General features: G+C 44.5%; 1 protein-coding gene across 3 annotated transcripts in view; it reads left to right on the plus strand.

The window, feature by feature from the left end:
- Positions 1–666, plus strand: part of SLC4A11 (solute carrier family 4 member 11) — a 159,541-nt gene extending 158,875 nt beyond the window's left edge. For all 3 annotated transcript variants that reach the window (XM_018560904.1, XM_018560906.1, XM_018560905.1), the window contains one exon: positions 342–666. In XM_018560904.1, the coding sequence (XP_018416406.1) occupies positions 342–405 (64 nt within the window). In that variant the 3' untranslated portion in view covers positions 406–666. The remainder of the gene's footprint in view (positions 1–341) is intronic.
- The last annotated feature ends 11,210 nt before the right edge of the window (positions 667–11,876 follow it).

Consider the following 11,876-nt stretch of genomic DNA (forward strand, 5'->3'; position numbering starts at 1 on the left):
ATATACTTTCTTTGGGCATAACACTTTTTTTTAACAAAACAGTAAATTAAAATGTTTTTTTATAGCATGTTATATATATATTAAACATGCTATAAAAAAACATTTTAATTTGCTGTTTTGTTAAAAAAAAAAGTGTTATGCCCAAAAAAAAGTCAAAGTTTTGCAAATGGGCAAATTAGTCCGAGTTATTGTCAAGCTAATAACGCATAGTGACGCAGCTAAATTTGATCTGGGCATCTCGGCTTTAATGACCTCTGGTCAAGAAGAGGTTAAAATCTCAAACCATACCTTAGAGTGGCAAATTTTGGCTGAACTATTTGGTTTTGTTTTTCCTTCCTCAGATACAACCTACTACCGAAGATTATCGAGTCAAAATATCTGGACGCCATGGACGCTGAACATTAGAGAGGCGACGCTCTTGTTCTCCGACCGAGGAATTGTAGGGCTTTATTAGTACGGTTTCAATTTTGTGTTACTTTGGAAAACCAACCAAAGTGGAATGCGGTGGACACAAAGCTGGGCGAGTCTTCGTTTCTGTAACTGGAATACCCCAAAGACGCTCCTCCATGCTTGCCACCAGCTTGTCACAGTGCTCTGGGTCTGAACGTTGATGATGATGTTTTTTTAAAATCCCTTCTATCTCCGATGAACCGAATACCGAGTTCCTAGGATCACAGACATCCTGGACAGGATTTAAACAACGGTGAGGGGGCCAGTTATGTATATTAACATTTCTTCGTCTCTTATGAACCTTGCAATACTTTTTAAAAATAACTTTCTTGAACCGAGCTGGCTCTGCCGCGGCAGACTAGGGGCATGACTCCGGAAGGCCAGTGTGATAGACCTGTGTTTGCAACTTTTTGTTTTTCAAGATGAAAACAATAAAGGACTCAACTGTTGTGTCACTGCATAAAGCAATGGCTTTGTCTACAGATCAACCAAAAGTGTCCCTCTTCTTTGTAGCCCTGGAATTTAAGCTATTTTAACCAGTTTGACCTTTTTTTTGTTTGTTTTTGTTTTAAGTAGAATTGTTGAATTGGCATTGTGAATTTTGCACAGGCGTTATGCACAAATTCACTCAGATACCAGCACTTTTAAGTGTTATATATGTGTGACTGCAAGTGCGTATGTGCGTGAGTGTGTGAGTCTTCACCGACCTTCATGTACATACATGCTTGACCATGCATCGAGCATGAATTTTTTTTTTATGTATAATGTTTATACGACACTAGTGGAAGGTGTCACGATAGGGTTTCAAGATGACCTCCTTGTGGACGGCCAAGCTTTACGATGGTGACGGGTGGGTGTACACTTACTTTTCCTCTAATCAGAGAAAAGCTGAAGAGAGTTTTGGGACGGGCTATGGCAAAAAAAAAAAAACGATGGACTGGACTGAGATGCCTGATCTTATCTGCTGCACTTTGCTATAAAAATGATACTTTTGAGGTTTGTTTATCATGGATTTGGTGGAATATCTCCAGCCAAAGCTTACAAGACCGGAAAAGATACATCAACGTGTTTGCCTCATGTTGGTCTCCACCAGTGGTATCTCCATGTTTGAGTGATCATGGCCTGTGTTCTTTGAATGTAACCTCATGGCATCAAGAGATCAGACTGGTCCATACCATCTCACCAAAGATGTCTTGTACTCCATTGCTCTTACTTTAGCCTGGATTGATCTGTTTTCTTCTGTCCCAGACCCTACCACCAAATCACAATGGACTCAATGAAGGTTCTGGCAACGGGCTGCCCTCCGACAAGTTTCATTCTGTTGTATCTGATGTGAATTTTGCATGATGATTGGCGGATGTTTTGCTGGGTTAAGTTTTAAAAGAGAGAATATTTTTGTAAATACGCGTCTGTCAGTTTAAGGTCAAAGATATATATATATATATATGATGTGTAGACAAATCCTATTTTGTCAAAAGTTTTGTTCTGTATTTTTGTTTGCAGTGATTTTTTTTGGTTGCTTATTATTAATATAACCTTCTCGAGGCAGCAGTTACCTTTTTATTTTATTTTATGTTTTTTAATTGGGCGGAGAAACAATCTCTCCCCCCTGGCTTTGGGCATACTGCAGTCTATATGGATACTGAGTATCACTATAAGCACTTGACTCTACATAAGCTGAAATAACACCAGTGTTCACCCGGTTCCACATAGAGTACTGACTAAGGATTCATATCCTCCTTGTCTTCATAGGTTGTTAGGGGTGATTGCACTTTAGAGTTATAGAAAAGGGTTGTTTGTCTGATTTTTTTCTTACTTTCCTGCCAGTTTTTTATCCCGATGGTGTGCTGTGAGCAATTTGCAACAGCTAGCTTAAAGCGTTCAGCACTACATATCCGATCACATGACCAGGCACAGGGGACATATAACATGTACTGCATTCTGCACCAGTCCTATAACTTCCCTGCACAGTTTTGCCATGTGTTTCTTCTTGGCTAGACCTGCACCTACCCTAACTATAGGGCAGCTTTTGCATAGAACCAAGCTATAGCCCCCCCCCTTCGCCCCCCAGTGTTGAGGCCTGGTCACAGCTGTGAATTCTATGCCCGTAGTTTCATATATTCACAGCGAGTTCTCAATAGACGGCAGTATGATGTATACTGCTGCTCTCTCCATCTCTTGCAACAAACCTGTGAACTGATGCAACAAAAAAACTGCTTCTCTGTAGAGTGTCTTAAAACCCCCAAATCTCATTCTTCTGGAGCACATAGACATGAGATAGTAAGAAGGTGGAGTTGGAAGGAGGGGCTGAGGGCCAAAGCCAGTTGCATTATAGGTGCAGGTTTTGGTGGTACTCATGTGATCTACAGAGGAGGAAAGCTGACATGTAGATTTGGAAATGGATTGGGTAAAAGGTAGCACATTGCTTTGAGAATGTCATCGGGCTGGTTTAGCACAGTTGTGACTGACCTCATTATTGTTCCCAACATTTGGCACATCACCAGCATTGTGTTGGGCTTAACAGTCAGCTTGAAGGCTTGCTACAGATCAGTGAACCTACAGGCAACATTAATAAGGCCATCAGTGCCAAGTGCTGCAAGATGCTTTAAAAGCTCTGGTCTACCTCACTGACTTCACCACCACCCATCTCCAGCAGTGCTTGGATTGGGGATGTTGTTGGGGGAAATCAGGTCATGTATGGTGCAGCTTCAAAAGAACGTGTTGTATAAGTCATGACCTCACTACACGGCCAGAATCCCACAGCTCCTTCTTTTTCTTCTTGCATACTTGCATCACACCAACAGTTCAATTCAGAATGAAACCAGTAGGAATCGGAATGTTTAATCATAAGTGAAGGTTATAGGGATTACACGCACACACAGTTCTGCTTGAACGTGTTTTAGAATGAGGCCCCCGCTTCACCACCCCATTTGTTGGGCACTTTGTGGAAGTTTAAGTGTAACAGAACTGCATATGCTCAAATGTCAGGTGGGTCCTGACTTCAATGTGCTGCTTTACGTCTAGTGTTTGCTACGAGCGGGTTTATTCTGTAAATATTTGAGATGTCTGGAATCAAACTGAACAGAGCACCGAAGAAAATTATATTAATAAACAATGGTTTAAAACAGTCCATGGCTGGTGTAGTAATTGTTCCGTATCTGGAGTAGTCTTGTGTCTTCGGTACAGTTGGACTCCAAGGTAATACGTGTATCTGGCACCTCACATCCGTGTATTGAGGGTATGTAGCCAAACACCAGATATGGTTAGGGTTAGAATACTGCAACATCTCCCAGTGAGTAATGATTATGCCCCACTTCCTTGAAGAGATTTATCTCACTTCCTGTCTGTTATCACGCAGTAGTGAAGGACAATGACTACAGAAACGGCAATGAAAGCCCAACAGAGGTTCTTCCCCCATGGTGCAAAACATGAAAAAAACAATTTCGATGGAGTTGGGATTGAATATTAAACCTGCCAGAGGGTGATGGAGGCTGCTCTGCTTTCTGATCATACTGTTTGGCTGTAGTGCAGATCTGCTGGCTTTACTTCTTTGAGCCACCGACCCGGAACAAGTATTCAGATTAGGACTTATAGGACTGCTGAAATAAACAATGGCAGCCCCCATATTTATCTCCTGACAAGTAAACTTTAAGCCTTCTGGCCATTTATTACCTCCTGTATTTGCTCCCTTTTGGCACTGCTGTATAACCATTGCTAGGTGTGGGTCAGCAACAGAAGCCTACCGGCCCATTCACACTACAAACACATTGGGGGGAATTTATCAAAAGTGGAGCAGGCAAAATCTGGAGCAGTTGCCAGTGGCAACCAATCAGCTTCTCTCTTCAGTTTGTTTAGTTAAGATTTGAAAATGAAAGAGAGAATCTGATTGTTTGCCCCGCACGGCTGCTCCAGATTTTGGAAACGTGGACTTATTGAATACTAGCCCACCCCAACATGTCAAAACACTACAAACCACATTTAAAAAAAGCCCTGTAAGGGTAATTTTAACAATATGAGCGGATTGGCGTCTTCTATGTGAATCGCCTGAATACGGGTAAAGGCTGTGACGCACTCCAGCGCGGAGCGTTGGCGCCCTGCCTTTGAGTGCACTGTGTCATGTCTTTTTCACTCCGGCACGTCAGCTTGCGAGAGCGTGCATAGCGGAGTGTGCCGAGATGAAAAATGTCATCTACCAATCAGCTCTTGCGTATCAACTCACGCATCGCAATGCGAAGTCCAGCCGCTTGTTACTTGCGAGCTGTTTGGCTGAAGATGCCGTCTTTCATCTGGCCGCGCTCGGCTCACACACTGCGTCCAAACCTCAGTGCCTGACGGCTTTGCTCCGCACGGCTTTGCATGCGGTGTGTCACGGGCTGAACACTTCCTACATTCTGATGGAAGGAGAATGCATAAGCGCGTGTTGCTGCACTTCTTATGTGTGTGTTTTACCTGTTTTTTTGTTTTTTTTAATTTGATAATAAAACGATTCTGCACATGTCGGGGCGCTCTTGGCATTTTGTTCTAGAATTCCTAGTGAAGGTTCCCTAGTCCTTGTGAGGGAGCAGCACGGTGTACAGTACGTAGATAGTTTATGGTGAGAAAGTTGATCCATCAGCTGCCACAAGCGCCGGGTATCAGGTACTGTTTGCATCTGAATGTGCTGAGGCAGCCTATTCATTATGAAGGCAGTGCACCTCAACACACACAAAAAATAGACAAGTTCGGCAACGTCGGCTTATTGAATACTAGCCCACCCAATATATCAAAACACTGCAAGCCACATGAAAAAAAACTCTGTAAAGGTAATTTTAACAATCTACTTACCTTACCCCAACCTCTGCACTGAAAAGGGTGATGTCACCATCCTTCTGGTTGAGTGTCCCTCCCAAGAAGACACTTCAACACAGTGTGGTGTCCTCAGGATCTTACTGGAAGGATGGGGATGTCACCTTCGCCTAGGCACTGCGGGCAGAAGCCAGGTAACCAGTTAGGTTTTTATGTTAACTTTTCTCAACCGGTTATTTCTTTTTTTAACATGGGGATGAAAATTTAGTGGGCTAGTATTTAAAGGAGAATTATGGGGTCAGGGCTTTTCCCCATAGTTCTCCTAAGGGTCACGGGAGAACACAAACTAGCGTTCTCCTGTGACCCAAAGCTCAGTATATCGCGAGCTACAGCTCGCTGTATACTGAGACGGCGCAGCCGGAACGGATCCCGATAATACTGTCTGGATCCACCCAGCTACGGGATTAACAGCTGGCTCTGCCTATCCAGAGGCAGAGCCAGCTGTAACCCGCCCCCTCCCCCGTCCATTTCGCCAGTCAGCACTGGAGGATCGGACAGGGGAGGGGTGGAATCCCTACAGGGAGCCGTGAGTGACAGTCATGGCTCTCTGCCGGAACATGATCGAGAAGTGAGCGAGCGACGGTATGTGTTCTCTCACTTCCCGATATACTGAGCCGACCTGTGACCGTTTCATTGTCACAGGTCGGCTCAGATTATGAGGCTGAGTGAAAATCACTCGCCTCATAGTTCTCCTTTTCATAAATGGACATTCCAATTACCCAAATCAGTTGGAGGTGAAAACTAATCAAAAATGTCAGAATTAGTAAGCAATCATTTTATTGAGCGATTAGATCAATGTCCGTAGCCAGCATTAGAGAGCGCGCCATTGTGGAAGATCTGGAACGGATCGATCATTTGGATCATTTCCAATGGGAGGACTTCAGCCTCATTTACAACACTCAGCAAATCAATGGGAGCTTTCCACCCTAATGACTGCAAATAAGCAGATTTGGTTTTGACTACAAGCCCAGATGGTTGTCGTCTCATCATTTGTCAGCGCAAGGATACTCGTGGAGAACAAATCTGTCTTTATGAACTACAGTCTGGGAATGGCAATGTTTCACTACACTGATATATTTACAGCACTATAAGGCATACAAATGACATCCTAGGGGGTCCTCCTATTATTTAGTTTTTTATAAAAAGGCCAATTTACTGTCCTTTTTACTGAATGACCTGATGCCCCCTATCAATAGTCAATGAAAGTAGTAAATACCCCAGGGGACAATGGAAGAAGTGGTTCCCCATCGCTGGTGATGGAATATTGCACAGTGGGATTAGCAAAGTCTTCAACACCCCCTCTTCCCCAGCACTCAGCACTGGTGTTCGGGGGTTACTCATCTTACAATATCTGCACCTCAAGGGCCAGAGCTATACTAGGCACCATGGAGCAGGCGGTCCCTCTTGCCTAAGATACCCAATATAGTATCCAAGATACCTTGATGGGTGCTGGATTGCTTTCCCAGCATAAGCTACCACTCTATATAGCAGATTTCACTGGCATACAGCACCTAAGGCTCTGTGCACCTGGGGCAGACAGAATTTGGAGCAGTTGCCCGATGGCAACCAATCAGCATCTCTCTTCAGTTTGCTCAGGTAAGATTTGAAAATGAGACAGAGAAGCTGATTTGCTGCAGTGCTTTTGTCTGCTCCAGTTTTGATAAATTCCCCCCACGTACAATTAAAGCTTTTATTGAATTATATTCCACAAAAGATATCAATCCACTTTGTGAGCACCAAATGCCTTTGCAAACCCAAATAGTAACTTGTAAAAGTAGTAGTGACATCATTGCTGTGCTGTACATAGCCTGTGCAGAGAGCAGAAAAGTGGGAGGAACCCAGTAAGCCCCACCCACTACAGACTTCAGAAAACCACAGGAGGGGGCAGAGATTAGACCAGTCAGCTGCAGAAGGAGAAAGTGCCACGCCTGCCTGAATACAAAAGCCAGCAAAGCAGACTCCTCCATACATGCTGTTAGCATGGATAGGGGAATGTATTGATGTTCTCTCGTTTATCCGGGGAGTTTACAAGAGAAAATCAAGCCATGTATGGCGGCCTTTACAGGAGAATGCTGCAGGAACAATGCTGTGTCATTATGTGGTAATCATCCCTGCAGCATTTAGGGTCCCACTGCATGATTAGGAAGAAGACCTATGATGTCATTAGAGCAGAACAAAGACTCGTGGGGAAAAAAGCATGTATATAACATTTTAGAAATAAAGGGAGCTCGTGTGCTCCAAAGGATTGGTGGCAACCTGGAGTTTTACTTTCAATGTACAGTCGCTTGCATAAGTATTATCCTGGTGGCAATGCAACAAAATAGGAAAAATGCCCAAGGGGGTGAATACTTTTGCAAACCAATGTATATAAAAGTAAAAAAAATGTACTTGGGGAATAAACATTCTCTCAGAGAGTTCAATATAGGGAGTACAAAGTTAATCAGAACTACCAAAACAATAAGATTTAGGAGAGCTCATTGATTGATTACAAAATTGGCAAATGTGGCAGAAAGGAAAGGAACTAGAATAGAATTCCCTATAGAACACCCTGGAGGGATCCCCAGCAGGAGGAAGGAAGTCCTGATTCCTCTATATAGATCTGTATTATCACTAGAGGGATCCCCAGCAGGAGGAAGGAGGTCCTGATTCCTCTCTATATAGATCTATCACTAGAGGGGTCCCCAGCAGGAGGAAGGAGGTCCTGATTCCTCTCTATATAGATCTATCACTAGAGGGGTCCCCAGCAGGAGGAAGGAGGTCCTGATTCCTCTTTATACACTGAGTGGCCAGATTATTACGACCACATGACGTTTGTAGGCAAATTAGCTATAATTAGGTATAATTTGGCGCTGAAGTTGCTAGAGGGCCAGACCATTATAAATAGGGAAGCAGGTTGTTTACCACGACAGTAGAAGTGATTTGTTTCGGAAGATACGGGGAAACAACGTGGTTTAACAGCCTTTGAACGTGGGATGATTGTCGGAGCCATGGAACACAACCCTTCAAGCTGGTGGGGGCAGCGTTATGGTTTGCCCGAGCTTGAAAAAGAGGCAAGACCTCGAAACGCGTCGCTCTCGTCCGCTCTTGGATCCCCCTCCACTACACCATCAACTCGAGCCCCGGCGTCTGACTGTCCCCAGCAGACCCGACAGAGACGGCTCGTTGACACGCGGCCACGGCTGCCACAGCCCTATCCTACACCCGGTTCCTGTCCGCATGATCCCTCTTCAACACGCCACTGGATATCACTAGAGGGATCCCCAGCAGGAGGAAGGAGGTTCTGATTCCTCTATATAGATCTTTAGTTATCACTAGAGGGATCTCCAGCAGGAGGAAGGTGGCACGAAAGAGTTGCTGATTTATTGATCTATTGACTTTTTGGATTTATTGACCACAGTTGCAGATTGGAGTGGTTGATATCGGGACTTTTTTTGCACGTTACTAGATTAAGCGGATAATTATTGCACAAGTCTATTAGCCACAAGGCTATTAATTATTTGCATAAATGCATTATATTTCAGCACTTTATTTGTGCATGTATTATATTACGGAAAGAGTGTCGATACATCGGCGCATCCGTGCTTTCTTTTCTCCCCGCTGGGCGCTGCTCTGTGTCCCAGCGGGTAGAATAGAAAGTGACAGCCGGCCGTGCGCTGCGGGAGGAGAGCGCTGTGAGCGGCCGGCGTCTCCTCCCACACCGTTCAGCCTCCTATCACAGTCCGGCAGAGCGGTGTGTGGGCGGAGACAGCCCGCGCTGTTATAGAGGCTGAGCTCTCCTTCCGGCACCTCCTGTGATCGCTGTCAGGAAGGAGAGCGGGTACAAGCAGTCAGTGATCGCTGAGTGTTTGTACATAACATGAGGACAGAGTATGGTTACTATATCCTCAATTATGAATGAATGGGAAGTGATCTACATCACCTCCTGTTCATTCATCATTGTGGTTATAGTAAACACACAATGTCCTCATGGTATGAATGATCAGGAACACTTAGTATAGAGGATTCCTGTTCATAGATAACAGGGGATACAGAAAAAGAGATTGAGGACTTTGTGTCCACAATCTCTTTTTTTATTTTTAAAGGGAAATATCAGGGGTCTGTTTAGACCCCCAATATTTCCCCGAAGCCCCTAAAAATAAAGTCAAAAATTAAAAATATTAAATAAAAAATGAATGAATAAATACAAATTAAAAAATGTAAAAGTTTATAAAAAATAAATAAAAATACAATATTTTAAAAATGTGGAAAAATTAAAATAAAAAACATTTCGGTTTCGGCCTGACAATTTTTTTTATTTTGGTTTCGGTTTTGAAATTGCCATGTCGGTGCACCTTTAATATTTACCTGTTTGGAGATTATAAAAGGGTTGTACACATTTTTTTTTAGCACAGCAGCTCACAAGGTTTGTTGAAATCCAAAGCGCAGATCATACATTTATTTTAGGTATTGGCAGTTCATTGATGCACTTAGTTACATTATTACCAATATAAAAATGTCGTAGAAACGTGTTTTGCTGCGTTACGTTGGTGTGTATCGGCACTAGTTTTGAAACCTCTAAATTGCAGAATGATCATTTAAACAGCAACCATGAGGACAGAATGTGTTGGCCTACAGTGCCATCTAGCGTACCAGTGGGGCATTGCCTCTTGAAAATATGGCCTGACACTAGCTACTCCAAGGCATAGCATAGCAGGGGTAGGTAACCCTGGAGAGGTGGAGATGTACCTGAACAACATAAAAGAGATCAAAGATCACCAGGGTGCAGTGTGTGTTGTTTAAGGCGATAACCTAACAAGGCTCCATTAAAAAATTATGAAGGTTTGAAGCATGCAGAGTGCAGGAGTCAGAAGTAAGTAACCCAGAGTGCAGAGGCCAGGAGAAATGCAGAGTTCAAGGATCAGTAGTGAGTAATTCAGAGTGCAGGGGTCAGGGGCTAGTAATGCAGAGTTCAGAGGTCAGTAGTATGCAGGGGCATAACTAGAAATCACAGGGCCCCATAGCAAAATTTTGTGTGGAGCCCCCCCAAACCGCCCCCCATATCCTAAGCTGAGCTGTAGAAATCTCAGCAATACATTATACAGTAATGCAGAATAATACCGCCAACTATAGAGGACTACAAATCCCAGCAATATATTATACAGCAATGCAGAATAATACCAATCAGAAAGGACTACAACTCCCAGCAATGCATTATACAGCAATGCAGAATAATACCATCAGCTATACTGTACAGCAGTGGTTCTCAACCTGTGTAACCTCAGGACCCACATTTGTCCTCGGTCATTAAGTTGTGAACACACTGCATTTGTGGGAACACACTGCATTGTAGTACCTCGCGCTCCGATGCGGGCGATAGAACTGTGGGATATGCATTTGGTAAGAATTTAAATGAATGGCAATTCACTGCACCTCCCACAACAGAACGTGCAGTAGGTGCCATTGCGTGGTACGGTGAGTTAATCGCATGGCACTGTACTAGTATGAATGGGCCCTCAAAAACACTGACTGCACACACAACCACAGACACACTCACAAACATTCTCACACACGCACATATACATACATACATGCAAGGGAGCTGTAAGCAATCCACATATTGATGGAGGTCCCTCGCGGCCATAGCCTCATCCCACCCCACCTCAAGCTGACACAACACCGGGCAGCATATTTTGAATGGCTGCTTGGCACAAGAACTGACAGTGCAGCGCTAGGGGGAGGCTGAGGAGCCTCCCACCTAGAAAAGTGGAAGGCATGCGGCGACCCACTGAAGACGGGGTCGCGACCCACTTTTGGGTCACGACCCACCAATTGAGAACCAAGGCTGTAGAGGACTACAAATTCCAAAAATACAGAATATTATGAAGCTATATACGGGCTCATGGCCTGTTGTTTCCAGGGTCTCAGGAGGGCTGTGCAGGCTCTCAGATTGGCTGCATGGGCTCTTAGGTGGGCTGTGCAGAATCTCAGGTGGCCAGTGCAGGCACTTAGGTGGTCATTGTGGGCTCTCACCAGGGGTCTGCAGAGCAGAACTTGTGGCTCTGGCCGTAGCAGACGGCCACTTGCTCCTCACTAGGGCCCCCAAGAACCCCAGCGAGCGGCCTTTTAATATGCGTGAATAGAGGCCCGCCGCTGCCTGATTGCGGCCATCCTGGATTGCCATTAGGCATACTGAGGCAATCCGGGATGGCCGGGCCTACTTGTAGGGGCCCCCTTATGGCCCAGACCGCAAAGCGACTGCGTGGGTCGCTTAGGTGGTAGTTCAGTAGTAGTCAGAGGTCAGTAGTATGTAATGTAGAGTGCAGAATATGTAGTGCAGAGTTCAGAGGTCAGGAGTAAGTAATGCAGTGTGCAGAAGTCAGGAGTGAGTGCTGTAGATTCCAGAGATCGGTATGTAATATAATGTGCTTTACATCTGATTTCTGCTACATAATAATAGAAAACGAATAATAGAAAACAATGAAAAGCAGTTGTGCACAATGGGTCTCCAGCTAGAAGGCAGCACACCACGTGTGCGGTTCTGTCACCCAAAGGGATCCAATGAGAATACTAGTTTTCAAGCTGCTGGGGCAAACCAATGACCG

This window comes from Nanorana parkeri, unplaced genomic scaffold (genome assembly GCF_000935625.1).
Source record: "Nanorana parkeri isolate BGI_ZX_2015 unplaced genomic scaffold, ASM93562v1 scaffold486, whole genome shotgun sequence".
In the NCBI taxonomy this organism is placed as follows: Eukaryota; Metazoa; Chordata; class Amphibia; order Anura; family Dicroglossidae; genus Nanorana; species Nanorana parkeri.